Consider the following 17,003-nt stretch of genomic DNA (forward strand, 5'->3'; position numbering starts at 1 on the left):
TAGGAGCTCGATAAAGCTTTTAACCCGACATTATTGAGCTGGCTCTTTACTCTTCAAACCAGTGACTTTTTGTCGTCCCGTGGGAGTTTCACGCGTTTTATAAATGTGTCAAACAGCAGACGATGTTTGCGTTTTACTTCACTGCGTCTGCGCCATGACAGTAAACTGGTGCATGACAAGGTTTGCACTCATCTGGGTGAGACTGGGCCACATCAGCTTTTCCAAAAAAAAACGCATTGATTAAAAACAGAAAAATATACAAACTTTTTCAGTGCTTTGGTTCCAATTTTCTACAATAAAAGCTCTGATAAAACATTCCACTGTTCTCAAATATCTTAATTTTTATTTTCTGCACAAAATAAGATGAAAAATAAACAAATCAAGAATAAAGAAAATCAATCAATCAGTAATAAATAAATATAATAATAATAATAATAATAATAATAAAACATATAGTTGGTGGGTAGACAAATTATTTTTTTCAGATTATTTCACGCATGCATGAGGAGAACATGCATACTCCACACAGAGGGTGGCCAAGGGTGGAATTGAACCCTGGTCTAAATTAAATTAAATAAAAATTAAAAATTAAAAATTAAAAATTAAAAATTAAAAATTAAAAATTAAAAATTAAAAATTAAAAATTGTTAAAATAAGATGAAAAATAAGATGAAAAATAAATAAACAAATCAAGACTAAAAAAATAAATCAATCAGTAATAAATAAATATAATAATAATAATAATAATAATAAAACGGCAAATAATAAAAACTTAAGAAACCACATATAGTTGGTGGGTAGACAAATTATTTTTTTTAGATTAAAATTCACAAAGCATTATTAGAGCCCTGTAGACATGACAAAACACGACTATAGTCACATTTATACTCTTTTTATTTACAACATATTGCGCAACTGCAGGGTCTTGAGACACATGCTAACTCGCAAACTAGAGTTAGCTAGCGACCTAAACGGTAGCCTTCAAGTTATTTCCTTTAAACTTAAATAGCCAAAAACTTACCACTTCCACACGGATAGGGAGGATAACTATTAACAGTTATTTAACCTTTAACATGAACATGAATCAAACGTAATAATTTTTTTCTGGGTACATGATACCATACAGCATCCATATCAAACCCAAAAACTTACCACTTCCACATGGATAGGGAGGATAACTATTAACAGTTATTTAACCTTTAACATGAACATGAATCAAACGTAATAATTTTTTCTGGGTACATGATACCATACAGCATCCATATCAAACTAACATTAAACTTTCATATCAAGGCGGGGGCCTCAAACTAGTGTCCTGCGGGCCACATTTGGTTTGAGACCCCTGCCTATGATCAATGTGACTGATTGACGATCTGATATGACTTCAAATGAGCAAATCGGTTGAAGATAGAAAGTGCCTGGTAACAAGAACATCAGCTTTTGTGGAAAATAAGCACTTTCCGACCTTGACATTTAAATTGCTGAGATGAAGAAAATGTTACGACATTTGGATTATCTTCTCAGCATCATTCAAGTTTACCGCAAACACGCGTCTACTGTATAAATAGCCTGTCCGACACGTGCAACTGTGACCCGTAAATACACCAATAAAAAAGGAAGGCTGGTTTGCTTTGGGAACAGAGTGTTCCTGTTCAATTTTGAAGAAACAGTCAAGCCATTATTTCTCCACTTTGGGCCCGCACCAAAGACCAGGGTCTCAGTTTTAAAAGGGTTCCTACTGAAACAATGTTTATGAAAAATGTGCGTATGCACACAATTTTTCCCTTTACGTTCAACAATCAAGTATCAATGCAAAGCACCTTGTGAATGACAAAAAATTCAGTGTAATGTTTCTGGATGTTCACAGTGGAACAGGAGGGGAAGCTGTTTGTTGGTGATGCTGTCCTGCAGGTGGGTACTGTTTAAAATCCTCAACATTTCGGCTTCAATCCAATCAATCCAAAACTAGTTTTTGGATTGATTGTTGAAAGTTCATTCATTCATTTTCCACCGCTTATCCTCACCGAGTGGGGTGCTGGAGCCTATCCCAGCTTTCTTCGGGCGAGATGCACGGGGTACACACTGGACTGGTCGCCAGCCAATCACAGGGCACATATAGACAAACAACCATTCACACTCACATTCATACCTATGGACAATTTGGAGTCGCTAATTAACCTAGCATGTTTTTGGAATGTGGGAGGAACCCCACGCATGCACGGCGAGATCACTCGTCCACCGTGCAGCCCATATTTGTGAACAGTTTAACAATAATTCATGGTTCCATTTATCACAGTGAGTCTTCCAGGTCCTGATGCAGCAAAACAGTCCCAGACCATCACACTACCACCACCATATTTTACTGTTGGAATAATGTTCATTCATTTTCTACCGCTTATCCTCACGAGGGTCGTCACCAGCTGTCTTCTTGGGGCGAGAGGCGGGGTACACCCTGGACTGGTGGCCAGCCAATCACAGGGCACATATAGACAAACAACCATTCACACTCACATTCATACCTGTGGCCAATTAACCTAGCATGTTTTTGGAATGTGGGAGGAAACCGGAGTACCCGGAGAAAACCCACGCACGCACGGGGAGAACATGCAAACTCCACACAGAGATGGCCGAGGGTGGAATTGAACTCGGGTCTACTAGCTCTGAGGCCTGCACGCTAACCACTCGTCCGCCGTGCAGCCCTTGTTGAATGTTAGAACAGAAAATTCAACTGTAATAAATGGAATAAATGCTCACACATTATTTGCATTAACAGTGATGGTTTGCTAAGGTTTTATAAAATGTGGTTGGCAAAGGATAGAAGAGTCAATATTTGTACATCAGTACCTTAGAGCTGCTGTATCAGTTTTTCAGAAGATGGCAGGGAAGTTCATTTCTGTCCTGTTTTGGTTTCTGCAGGTCAACGGCATAAACGTGGAGCATTGTACTCATGAGCAAGTTGTGAGTATATTTTGTTCAATTCCATCTGTTTATTTACCCAGGGGCATCCTATCGCATTGCTTACTCAGATTGGGTAGATTTAGGGATTATTCGATTAAGATTTTGTGATGCCGATACCGATCCCGATAATCCATGAGTGAAATCGTCCATCAAATACATGCAGTGTAAATATTGTAACATTTATTTTCATAGCTTATTTCAAGCTAATAGGCTTGTTTTACCGAAACATAAATAACATGCTGGTATCCACAACTCACGTTTAGTATTTCACAATGCATTCATTTCTAGTCTTCTCATGTTATTAACTGAAAACCTGAATGAAAGTTTTAGCAGGTTTGCCAGCCTCTGCTGGGTCCCTCCAGCCGCATCCGCTGCCTTCTGAAGCGCAAGATGCAGGCGACTCTCTCTTCGGTGCCCGTTTCATCCCGCGTCCGACGCAGCCCCGCACACAACAAAAGTTCCTCCTGCGCTAAAAGTGCTACATAGAGTCCGCATGCTCAAATTTTGCTTTGACGTGCGCCATATTGCATGCTAACGGGAGAATGCATCCAAATTGTTTTTGTATGCATCGCTGCTAATTTATCGCAAATTCACCGCCGACCTTTCACGGAGACACTACATTTCCTCATCTATGTCCCCCTTTGTCATCCTGTCAGGTTCACCTCTTGCGCACGACCGGCGATGAAAAAAAAAACAAAAAAAAACGCATTTATTAAAAACAGAAAAATGAATAAACTTTGCTTTGGTTCTGATTTTCTACAATAAAAGCTCTGATAAAACATTCCACTGTTCTCAAATATCTTAATTTTTATTTTTCTACACAAAATAAGATGAAAAATAAATAAACAAATCAAGAATAAAGAAAATCAATCAGTAATAAATAAATATAATAATAATAATAAAACGGCAAATAATAAAAACTTAAGAAACCACATATAGTTGGTGGGTAGACAAATGATTTTTTTCATATAAAAATGAACAAAGCATTATTAGAGCCCTGTAGACATGACAAAACACGACTATAGTCACATTTATACTCTTTTTATTTACAACATATTGCGCAACTGCAGGGTCTCGAGACACATGCTAACTCGCAAACTAGAGAGCTAGCGACCTAAACGGTAGCCTTCAAGTTATTTCCTTTCAACTTAAATAGCCAAAAACTTACCACTTCCACACGGATAGGGAGGATAACTATTAACAGTTATTTAACCTTTAACATGAACATGAATCAAACGTAATAATGTTTTTCTGGGTACATGATACCATACAGCATCCATATCAAACTTGCGCGGGGGTCGCACTAACATTAAACTTTCATATCAAGGCGGGGGCCTCAAACTAGTGTCCTGCGGGCCACATTTGTGGCTTTAAAAATGTGAATCTCCAACAAAATGGCGGGATATTTTGAGCAAGTGTTCGGAATATTATTTACTTTATCTGGGTGCCATAAGCACACGTCCAGTCTTTTAGTTAGTGGTTCTTTCAGACGCCAGATTGTTCCTGTGCTTCCATGTTCCACGGAACGCCGTTAAATGGCTGGGATCTGCACTTCAGAAGGCAGCGGATGTGGCTGGAGGGGACCTCGCAAACTAGAGAGCTAGCGACCTAAACGGTAGCCTTCAAGTTACTTCCTTTCAACTTAAATAGCCAAAAACTTACCACTTCCACACGGATAGGGAGGATAACTATTAACAGTTATTTAACCTTTAACATGAACATTAATGAAACGTAATAATTTTTTTCTGGGTACATGATACCATACAGCATCCATATCAATATATCGGAGACACTACATTTCTTCATCTATGTCCCCCTTTGTCATCCTGTCAGGTTCACCTCTTGCGCACGGCCGGCGATGAGGTCGTCATCACTGTTCGCTATCTACGGGAAGTTCCGTCTTTTCTGAAATTGCCTCTTGGTAAGCGTCCCGCATTCGATACATTTTTTTTAAATGTTATAATAAAGCAACCTTGGAGTTTGTTTTGATATATTGAGCTTCTTTGAGGGTGAAGATTTACAATCACAACTTGTCTACTTTGACTGTACCGTCTATGGCCCACAGCCATCCATATTTCAGGGAACGCTTTCAGCTGCACAAACAAAGCTTTATTAAAAAACACTGCAGAAATAATAACAGTAGATCTGCAATATGGACTGTGTGCAATTTGAAGGTCACCTATCACGCGCAATTATCACAGGAACGGAACATGTTTTTGGAATGTGAGAAGAAACCGTAGAACCGAGATCTCCTGACTGTGTGGCCAACCACTAGTCCACCGTGTAATTTTAGTCGTTCCTGTTTTCTCCTCACAGGTTCTCCATCTGCTGATAACAGCGGTGAATCCTCGTCACTCTTTGACTGCGGCTCACATTTCAATGGCAGCGAAAACACAGTAAGATATAATTTAGTCCTGTTCTGTAGACCAGGGATTCTGCTTTTGGACTCCACAAAGACAAAGAAAGCAAATAAGCAAAACATTAAGAGTCCTTAATAAAAGCTCACATAGAGAATATGTACAAAAACTAGCATAAAACGTGACTAGCCAAAACAACAAAAACTCCACACAGAGATAGCCGAGGGTGGAATTGAACTCGGGTCTCCTAGCTGTGAGGTCTGCGCGCTAACCACTAGACCCGCCGTGCCGCAAAAGGCAAAACAACAAAAAGCACCTTGGTTAAAGAAAAGCAGGTTTGCCAGCCTCTGCTGGGTCCCCTCCAGCCACATCCGCTGCCTTCTGAAGTGCAGATCTCAGCCATTTAACGGCGTTCCGTTAAAGCAAAACAGTCCCAGACCATCACACTACCACCACCATATTTTACTGTTGGAATAATGTTCATTCATTTTCTACCGCTTATCCTCACGGAGGTGGCCAGCTGGTGGCCAGCCAATCACAGGACACATATAGACAAACAACCATTCACACTCACATTCATACCTATGGACAATTTGGAGTCGCTAATTAACCTAGCATGTTTTTGTAATGTGGGAGGAAACCGGAGTACCCGGAGAAAACCCACGCATGCACGGGGTGGAACGTGCAAACTCCACAAAGAGATAGCCGAGAGTGGAATTGAACTCGGGGTCTCCTAGCTGTGAGGTCTGCGCGCTAACCACTAGACCGCCGTTCCGCAAAAGGCAAAACAACAAAAAGCACCTTGGTTAAAGCTTGGTTAATGAAAAGCAGGTTTGCCAGCCTCTGCTGGGTCCCCTCCAGCCACATCCGCTGCCTTCTGAAGTGCAGATCCCAGCCATTGAACACCGTTCCGTGGAACATGGAAGCACAGGAACAATCTGGCGTCTGAAAGAACCACTAACTAAAAGACTGGACGTGTGCTTATGGCACCCAGATAAAGTAAATAATATTCCGAACACTTTCTCAAAATATCCCGCCATTTTGTTGGAGATTTACATTTTTAAAGCCACAAATGTGGCCCGCAGGACGCTAGTTTGAGGCCCCCGCCTTGATATGAAAGTTTAATGTTAGTGCGACCCCCGCGCAAGTTTGATATGGATGCTGTATGGTATCATGTACCCAGAAAAAATTATTACGTTTGATTCATGTTCATGTTAAAGGTTAAATAACTGTTAATAGTTATCCTCCCTATCCGTGTGGAAGTGGTAAGTTTTTGGCTATTCAAGTTGAAAGGAAATAACTTGAAGGCTACCGTTTAGGTCGCTGGCTCGCTAGTTTGCGAGTTAGCATGTGTCTCAAGACCCTGCAGTTGCGCAATATGTTGTAAATAAAAAGAGTATAAATGTGACTATAGTCGTGTTTTGTCATGTCTACAGGGCTCTAATAATGCTTTGTTCATTTTAATATGAAAAAAAAAATTGTCTACCCACCAACTATATGTGGTTTATTAAGTTTTTATTATTTGCCGTTTTATTATTATTATTATATTTATTTATTACTGATTGATTTTCTTTATTCTTGATTTGTTTATTTATTTTTCATCTTATTTTGTGTAGAAAAATAAAAAGTAAGATATTTGAGAACAGTGGAATGTTTTATCAGAGCTTTTATTGTAGAAAATTGGAACCAAAGTGATGTTTTTATAATTTTTTTTGTTTTTAATAAATTAGTTTTTTTTTTTTTTTGGAAAACCTGATGCGGCCCAGTCTCACCCAGACCCTAGCTCCAGTGGCCCCCAAGTAAATTGAGTTTAAGACCCCTGCGCTATACAAATAAAATGTATTATTATATTATTATTATTATTATTATTATTATTATTATTATTATTCATTCATTCATTCATTCATTTTCTACCGCTTTTCCTCACGAGGGTCGCGGGGGTGCTGGAGCCTATCCCAGCTGTCTTTGGGCGAGAGGCGGGGTACACCCTGGACTGGTGGCCAGCCAATCACAGGGCACATATAGACAAACAACCATTCACACTCACATTCATACCTATGGACAATTTGGAGTGGCTAATTAACCTAGCATGTTTTTGGAATGTGGGAGGAAACCGGAGTATCCGGAGAAAACCCACGCATGCACGGGGAGAACATGCAAACTCCACACAGATGCCCGAGGGTGGAATTATTATTATTATTATTATTATTATTATTATTATTATTATTATTATTATTATTATTATTATTATTATTATTATTATTATTATTATTATTATTATTATATAATCCAATCGCCGAGACTTAAGAAGATCATTTATTTCTTCTAGGCTTCATCGCCTCCTTCCCCCTCAGCTAATGAACCAAAGTATGAGAAACGCTGGATGGACGCCGTCTCGCTGCCCTTGTTGATGGCCAGAGTCTCCAGATATAAAACCGGCACGGATGAATTAAGGTAAGCGTTATCCGCCGTGATAGAATCCACTTTTTAACGTGCAGTCAGCACTGTTGTTGTCTTAGCAAGCGCTGTTCCTTTAGACAAGACGTTGTTAACGCCGATACGTATGCACAGGCATAAACGGCTTAAAAGGTCAGTGTCGCTTTAAGGGCGGAATATGTATCGGAATATGTATATCGATTTCGCTTTGTAGACTTCTTTAATCCGATTTAACTCGACTAAATATATTTTTTAATGCAATCTTAACAGTAGTTCACTTATAAGTTATTGAATGCGTCGCCACTTTAGCGAGGTCTGAAGAAGAAGGTGAAAGGAAACCACCAAGGTTGCTGACAAAGACAAATCTTTATGATTATGAATTATTAATATCAACATTTCACCCTTTTTTTCCTTGCCATTTTGTTTATACTATGAGTGTGTTTGTGTTGTGAGGGAGAAGGATCGCATATGATGCACTCATGAAACGGCATCGAACACTGCTAGCAAAGCAATTTTGAGAAAGAGTAGCCTCTCTCTGCTTCTTGTGACGGAGGATTGTAGTACTGGACTGGCTTAAGCCGCCTTCTGACAGGGATACAGTTTTCCGACATTGATGTCAGTCCATGTTATTAATTTCTTACTTTGGATTTTTTTTTTTTTTTAATACATGGCACTTTATTCCTTACTTGGCACAAATACTTAAAATGTGCAATTTCTGGACAAATTGTATGTGAATGCTGGCAGAGCTGATGCCAGAACTGCAATGCTGCACTTGCTGTTAAATCCATGTTAACTGTTAGCATGCTAACATCTCGTGTCTATGTAAGTTTTTACATTATGAAAGTAATTAACTTATTCAATCGCAGCCATTTTTCTTAAAAAAACTTAAATTATATTAGGAAAGCAGGAAGTGAACAAATGTAACAGTTACTGATTGTAAAAGTACCAGATGGAGGGGTAGGATTTAATAAGCTTTGCTTCTTCCTACTCCTTTTTGACATGTGGAACTATGAACTGATTATGGGATGCATTCAATTGTAATCTGATGCATGTTCAAATGAAATTAAACCATTAAAAAAATGTAAATAAAAACAATTAAAAACCACATTAAAAAATTAAATTAAAAAAAAATAAATTAACAAAAACTTAAATTATATGTATAATTATATGTTGAAATAAAATTAAACCATTAAAAAAAATTAGTAAAAAAAATTAAAAAACACATTAAATTTTTTTTAATTATATTAGGAAAGCAGGAAGTGAACAAATGTAACAGTTAGTGATTGTAAAAGTACCAGATGGAGGGGTAGGATTTAATAAGCTTTGCTTCTTCCTACTCCTTTTGGACATGTGGAACTGGGAACTGATTATGGGATGCACTCAATTGTAATCTGATGCATGTTCAAATGAAATTAAACCATAAAAAATAACAACAAAATAATTTTTTTTTTTTAATTATATTAAAAAAAATTTAAAAAAAACTTAAATTATATTAGGAAAGCAGGAAGTGAACAAATGTAACTGTTACAGATTGTAAAAGTACCAGATGGAGGGGTAGGATTTAATAAGCTTTGCTTCTTCCTACTCCTTTTGGACATGTGGAACTGGGAACTGATTATGGGATGCATTCAATTGACAACTAAAAAAAACACATACTTGTATCTACTGAGCTAAATAAGTCCAGTCAATGCGATAAAGCTGTCAATCCTTTCCATCGCTCTCGCCTCTTTTCTGACCTCTGCACTTTTGCAGGTCCAATACATTTGAAGTGCTTGCCTTGAATGGATCCACGCCCAATATTCTTCAATTTTGCAATGCAGCTGAAACCACGGACTGGATCCAAGCAATATCAACAAAGATCAGTGACTTGACCCTGGAGAATGTAAGTCAGGGGTGCTCACACTTTTTCAGCATGCGAGCTACTTTTAAAATGACCGAGTCAAAATGATCTACCCACTACAAAAATGCAAAACATCTATTTATTGTCAAATGTATTGAGGATTATTTGTACGTACAATGTATGTTGATGTACCTTACATAACCAAATGAGCCAATATTGCAAAACACACATAATTAACTATTAACATTTTTTGTAATTACCTGAGTTTACTTTGATGACTTGCACTGAATTGAACCAGCCAGGGATGCATAGTCCGGACAGTAGCTGCTGATAGCCAGCCTCAAGCACACTTCTGAATGTTTATCAGTCATGGATAATATCCGTATCATAATATCCGTATAATATTCCATATCCGTATGGAAGTGATATGTTTTTTGCCTTTTTACTTGGTCCAGTTTTTGCCTTTTTACTTGGTCCAGCTCCTTCACACATTTTAGTGACCATAAACTTTAGCGAGGGCTTTAAAATCTCGCAATTAGCCGACTAGCTTAGCACTTTGCATCGTTGTTTACGCATGAGCGGTGACCTAAAGGTCAAAATTCAGTTGTCATCTGACTGGTTGTCCTGTATGTCAATCAAGTAACGGGGATGGATGATAGGCTGACATCGTAAGTTCTGCTGCACTTAGAGACGTTGTTTGATTTGATTGGTCGCCCGAAGGGCAACATTCAGTTGTCATCTGAATGGCTGCCCTGTATATCAATCAAGTGACGGCATTGATGCTGGGATGATATTTTTTTAATGTCACGCCGCGATCGACCAGTACCACCTCCGCGATCGACCGGTAGATCGCGATCGACTTAATGAGCACCCCTGATGTAAGTCTTTTCATGCATTTTACCGTGAAAGGTTGTAGAAAGTGATTGGAAACCAAAAGAAACTGTAGTGATTATGATCAGGGGAATATTGAAGACTCTATTGAAGACTGAAAATACAGTATTTGTTTTTAGTTCTACTATATTTGAATGGCGGATGATGTTACAGTAATCCAGTCTGTAGGTTATATTAGCTTCTGGAACTTGTAACGTTACTGACGCGGATGGAGGAAGGACGTTTGAGGGATCTATCAGATCCGGGGCTTGAAGGACAGAGTGGGATTCAGGATGATTTTCCGACTGTGTATGCTGAGTAAACGTTCTTATCTTAGCTTTGCTCGGTGTTTCGCTACGGGATATTGCCTTGGGCGTGTATCGCTACGGAAAAACCCAAAAATAAGTCTCTTCTGAGACAGGTCAATCCGTGCATCAACCTCCCGGAATCCGTTCCCCGGATTGTGGTGTCCACTGCCACTCAAAAGGTTGGACTTACTTTCTCATTGAATAGAATGAGGGAAGTGTGTCCAAACAAACGCACCAGTCCAGGAACAGGAACGGAATAAGTAACTCAGCGGTCTTTGGCGATAATGTTGCTGTTCTTCTTTTTTTGTCACAGATCAACTTGGTCAACAAATACAGCGCTTCGCATGATCAGGTGTGTAAATATTAGCCTACGTGAAATTTGGACAGGAGAATTTTTCTTTCTTTCCCACAACACAACCATGCTAACGTTGTGCAAATGATACATACGCGTGCTCTGACTTAGTAACTGTGGATAATCACGGCAATCTAACCAGTTGTCTAAGGTCTAAAGCAGGGGTGGGCAAACTTTTTGACTCGCGGGCCGCATTGATTTAACAAAATTGACGGGGGGGGGGGGGGGCAGAGTATTTTAGTATTTTACAAGTAACAGTCCAATTTTACAACTAAAAGTGTCATACAATCTGCTATATGTGCACTTTGAGATCATTTATTTGATGTAAAGTGCATTATAAATTACATAATTACATTTATTATTATTATTAGGTTAGCGCGCAGACCTCACAGCGAGGTGACCAGGGTTCAATTCCACCCTCGGCCATCTCTGTGTGGAGTTTGCATGTTCTCCCCGTGCATGCGTGGGTTTTCTCCGGGTACTCCGGTTTCCTCCCACATTCCAAAAACATGCTAGGTTAATTAGCCACTCCAAATTGTCCATAGGTATGAATGTGAGTGTGAATGGTTGTTTGTCTATATGTGCCCTGTGATTGGCTGGCCACCAGTCCAGGGTGTACCCCGCCTCTCGTTCAAAGACCCTCGTGAGGATAAGCATTAGAAATCGAATGAATGAAAGAATGAATGAGTTCTGTATGCTGCACGGTGATTAAGTGGTTAGCGTGCAGGCCACACAGCTAGGAAACCTGAGTTCAATTCCACCCTCGGCCATCTCTGTGTGGAATTTGTATGTTCTCCCCATCATGGTATTCCAGTTTCCTCCCACATTCCAAAAACATGCTAGGTTAATTAGCCACTCCAAATTGTCCATAGGTATGAATGTGAGTGTGAATGGTTGTTTGTCTATATGTGCCCTGGGATTGGCTGGCCACCAGTCCAGGATGTACCCCGCCTCTTGCCCATAGACAGCTGGGATAGGCTCCAGCATCCCCTGCGACCCTCGTGAGGAAAAAGCGGTAGAAAATGAATGAATGAATGAATTATTTTATTATTATTATTTTTATTATTATGTGTTTGTGTCCCTTTTTTCAGAAGCATTTTGTATATATACATATAGACAAACAATCATTTTGGAGCCCAGTGAGGATAAGTGGTAGAAAATGAATGAATGAATGAATTTTGTAAACAACAGACGACATCAAATAACGAAATTGATAAAACAGCTACTTCCACCATCAAAATGTTGGCTCAAGCCGTGATGCCAGGTTGTATGTTGAGTTTAAATGAAATATTTTGCAAAGAACAGGCGGGCCGTATTCAAACACTTGGCGGGCCGGATGTGGCCCCCGGGCCGTAGTTTGCCCACCCCTTGTCTAAAGTCTAAACAGCGGTACCATGGCTCCCCCACCCCCTGAGCTAAGAACCGTCACCCCATTGACTTTTAAGTTGCAAAAAATGTTAAATAAATATTGTCTTCAACTTCTTCCGCAGATTGTTCACATGGGCTGGGCTTGTGAAAGATCAGACAGGAGGGGTGCTTCTCCAGGACAATCGTTTAAGTTCCTGGCAATGAGAGGACCATATTTTCATATCTTCAGAAGTCCCCCGGTAATCAATGGTTGGGTCCTCCGTTAGATCTTTAACCCTATTTCATCAGTCAGTGCACTTTGCTTCAATTAGGTGTCATCGCTTATGTGACCATGCGTGGTTAAAGGATCTTTCTTTGTTTGTTTTCAGCTCAGTGCTGCTGACTGGGGACAAGCGGAAACATCATATAACCTCTATGAGGTCCTATTCAAGGTTCACAAGGTAAGGTGCTGGACAAGGCTGGAAATGAACCCGTTGGTTAAATGTTGTTTATTGGGATACTTGGTGAACGTATGGTAGGTTTACTCCTGGGACAGAAAGTGTAGTTTCAGCAACTTGAAAAATTTACTCATTTTCTACCTGGACTGGTGGCCAGCCAATCACAGGGCACATATAGACAAACAACCATTCACACTCACATTCATACCTATGGACAATTTGGAGTCGCTAATTAACCTAGCATGTTTTTGGAATGTGGGAGGAAACCGGAGTACCCGGAGAAAAAAACCCACGCATGCACGGCGAGATCACTCGTCCACCGTGCAGCCCATATTTGCATATTAAATATAATTCATGGTTCCATTTATCACAGTGAGTCTTCCAGGTCCTGATGCAGCAAAACAGTCCCAGACCATCACACTACCACCACCATATTTTACTGTTGGAATAATGTTCATTCATTTTCTAGAGAAAACCCACGCATGCACTGGGAGAACATACAAACTCCACACAGATATGGCTGAGGGTGGAATTGAACTCGGGTCTCCTAGCTGTGACGCCTGCACGCTAATCACTCAGCCCGATTGTAAACATTTATTTATTCATTTTGTACCGCTTATCCTCACAAGGGTTAAAGGCGTGCTGGAGCCTATCCCAGCTGTCTTCAAGCGAGAGGCGGGGTACACCCTGGACTGGTGGCCAGCCAATCACAGGGCACATATAGACAAACAACCATTCACACTCACATTCATACCTATGGACAATTTGGAGTCGCTAATTAACCTAGCATGTTTTTGGAATGTGGGAGGAACATGCAAAATCCACACAGAGATGACCGAGGGTGGAATTGAACTCGGGTTTCCTAGTTGTGAGTCCTCCGTGCAGCCACGATAATAAACATGAATATTTCAAATAGTTTTTGCCGATGTAAACGAATCCATCCGTCCATTTTTCTATGTCACATATATGCTGGAGCCTATCCCAGCTGTCTTTTGGAGTCGCTAATTAACCTAGCATGTTTTTGGAATGTGGGAGGAAACGGGGAATGACGAGGAGAACATGCAAACTCCACACAGAGATGGCTGAGGGTGGAATTGAAGCTGTGAGGCCTGAGTGCTAACCACTCATCCGCCGTGCAACCGAATTTGAAAAATGTTTCCTTTCCTTTTCCTGCCGGGTATCAACCCTGAATGATTGACATTTTGTGCTTTTCAGCTGTGGTTGACAGAGGACTGCTGGCTTCAGGCAAGGCTGTACTTGGGCTTGGAGCATCCACCCGACCAGCAGGACACCGACTCTCTGAGCTTCAGCATTCTCATCAGCCACGGACGGAGCCACACCTTCAGAGTGGAGCTGTCCTCCGACTTGTCTGTGTGGGAGAAGTCCTTCCAAAGAGCTGTCTTCTTGGAAGTACAGCGGATGAGGGTGAGGGTTTTTACTCCTGTCTCAAATCGGAACTGTCGGTGCTAAAACGGTACCCGGTAGTGGTGTGTCGGTCATGAACGAACGGGTTAAGAGAACTAGTTCTTTTTTGTGAAAGCAATGAACGAGGTCACCGACCCTAAAATACCCGTTCAGTCTGTTCAGTTGCAAATGCTTTTTTTTTGATTGGCTGGAGAGTCAGTTCACCGTTCCTTTTACGGGGCGGGACTATCTGCGTGCTTACCGGTCTTATCCTATCGGCGCACAACCCGGTCAATCCCGGTCCGAAGTCTCGGTCCTTTTCGGTCTTTCCAGTCAGAAAGAGATATTGACCCGGTCGGTCCTTCTGACTGAAAGACCGAGACCGAGAAATTGACCCGGTATTTCAGTAAGCTAACCCCACCCACCCACAGAGCGAGGCGCTACGGTAGGATAAGACAGGTAATAGCGGTGTGTCAGTCAATTTGACAGACACTCGTCAGCCGTTCATTCATGACTGACACATCACTGTTTTTATTATTGTTTTTGATACACCTCGAGATCGTAAAAAACATTAAAAACCTTATATTTTTTGTTATTCCTACTATGATTTTATATTACAACGACTGCAGCGTGATCACAGGCTAACGACCAATTGACCGAAATGACCGGAATTCACGAAACCAACGGATCTTTTTACTGAATGATTCGATTCACTGAAATGAACGGTTTTGCCCACCACTAGTACCCGGTATCAAGGTTTCACTTTAAGAAACAGTACCAGTATAAGGTATTCACAAAGTACACAGAAGTTCTACATGTGGTAGTTTTAGTCTCTTTAGCCCAGGGGTCACTGACGCTGTGCCCAAGTGGACCACTTAAGGCGCCCGTGAGGCATCTTCTAAAAAATAGCACTGGTCACAAATTATTATTGTTATTTTGTGCTTTAAATTTTGAATCAGGGCGGCACGGTGGTCGAGTGTTTAGTGCGCAGACCTCACAGCTAGGAGACCAGGGTTCAATTCCATCCTCGGCCATCTCTGTGTGGAGTTTGCCTCAAACTAGTGGCCCGCGGGCTGCGTGCATTCCTGAACTGTATGAGAAGTGCTCTACAAATAAAGTTTGATTGATTGATGGGGCTTTAAAAATGTAAATCTCCAACAAAATGGCGGGATATTTTGAGCAAGTGTTCGGAATATTATTTACTTTATCTTCCATATTGTGCCTGATTTTTGGGGTGACTCCATTCTAGTGTTATCCTTTTCAATTTTGGTGCCATAAGCACACGTCCAGTCTTTTAGTTAGTGGTTCTTTTAGACGCCAGATTGTTCCTGTGCTTCCATGTTCCACGGAACGCTGTTAAATGGCTGGGATCTGCACTTCAGAAGGCAGCGGATGTGGCTGGAGGGGACCCAGCAGAGGCTGGCAAACCTGCTTTTCATTAACCAAGCTTTAACCAAGGTGCTTTTTGTTGTTTTGCCTTTTGCGGCACGGCGGTCTAGTGGTTAGCGCGCAGACCTCACAGCTAAGAGACCCCGAGTTCAATTCCACCCTCGGCTATCTCTGTGTGGAGTTTGCACGTTCCATCCCGTGCATGCGTGGGTTTTCTCCGGGTACTCCGGTTTCCTCCCACATTCAAAAAAAAAACATGCTAGGTTAATTAGCGACTCCAAATTGTCCATAGGTATGAATGTGAGTGTGAATGGTTGTTTGTCTATATGTATATCTCTCTGACTTTCAAATATGTGAGCACATAAATGAATGTTTCTTGTTAAAAAATATGTTTTTGTTACCATTATTGTGGAAAATAATTAACATTGATACGTATGTGAGTTGGTGACCCCTGCTTTTAGGCTTACTGTGAAATTTATCACAAGCCAATTGTCGAGTATCATTGCATGTACTGCATATTAATACGTTAACACAAATCGTGATAAATGACCTTGGAAGGAATATCAGCGTGATTAGCTTCCATGTGCTGCTTGCTGGAGATTGCAGCCACGTTTAGCGCCGTCTTCTCTGTACAATGAATTCTGATTTTCTTTCACATGGATCATATTTCAAGTGTATCCACAAATCAGTGCTCGGCGTGTTGTTTCCCACCAAAAGTGCCCCCCCTCTCCCCCCCCCCTCACCGTTTCCCACGTCATCGGCGTATTGAGCAAGGAAAAATACTCATGTTAAGTTAGGGTACATTGCTCCATTTTACTTTTGGAATAACTGAAATATAGATAAAAATAGTTTTTTTTTTCGTCATGAAAAATAGCTTGTTATATAAAATGCGCTAATATCTGTATACAATAAAAGTTACCAAAAACACCGTTAGCTGTACTTTATAGGAAAACTGCACCTTTGTGGATTCTGCTGACAAAAAAAAAGCCAATATCAGACGTCCCTAATTAATGACCGATATCGGGCTAGGATTGACATGTTGAATTGTTACGTTGTAAACACGGAATGTACACCAATGTCACCTTGAATGCATCACTTTACCATTTACTATTATTGTAGCTTTTAGAGCCAGGCAGTAGATTAAGTGACATTAACACAAAAAGCCTTTTTTTTTATTATATGCACAACATTGAAATAGATGCCTGCGGATTTATAATGCGATAACTTAAGCATGGATGCTGCATACACACAAACTAAAGGAAACTAAAAACAAAATAAAGCCAT

At 40.4% G+C, this 17,003-nt stretch overlaps 1 protein-coding gene across 2 annotated transcripts in view; it reads left to right on the forward strand.

Moving 5' to 3' along the window:
* The window catches only part of LOC131140159 (gamma-2-syntrophin-like), a 41,636-nt gene that overhangs the window by 15,705 nt on the left and 8,928 nt on the right, over positions 1 to 17,003 (forward strand). For both annotated transcript variants that reach the window (XM_058090329.1, XM_058090330.1), the window contains exons 5-14: positions 1,868 to 1,911; positions 2,917 to 2,958; positions 4,792 to 4,879; positions 5,275 to 5,354; positions 7,645 to 7,769; positions 9,504 to 9,633; positions 11,083 to 11,121; positions 12,612 to 12,728; positions 12,858 to 12,929; positions 14,142 to 14,351. In XM_058090329.1, the coding sequence (XP_057946312.1) occupies positions 1,868 to 1,911; positions 2,917 to 2,958; positions 4,792 to 4,879; positions 5,275 to 5,354; positions 7,645 to 7,769; positions 9,504 to 9,633; positions 11,083 to 11,121; positions 12,612 to 12,728; positions 12,858 to 12,929; positions 14,142 to 14,351 (947 nt within the window). The remainder of the gene's footprint in view (positions 1 to 1,867; positions 1,912 to 2,916; positions 2,959 to 4,791; positions 4,880 to 5,274; positions 5,355 to 7,644; positions 7,770 to 9,503; positions 9,634 to 11,082; positions 11,122 to 12,611; positions 12,729 to 12,857; positions 12,930 to 14,141; positions 14,352 to 17,003) is intronic.

Source organism: Doryrhamphus excisus, chromosome 13 (assembly GCF_030265055.1).
Source record: "Doryrhamphus excisus isolate RoL2022-K1 chromosome 13, RoL_Dexc_1.0, whole genome shotgun sequence".
NCBI classification, from domain to species: domain Eukaryota; kingdom Metazoa; phylum Chordata; class Actinopteri; order Syngnathiformes; family Syngnathidae; genus Doryrhamphus; species Doryrhamphus excisus.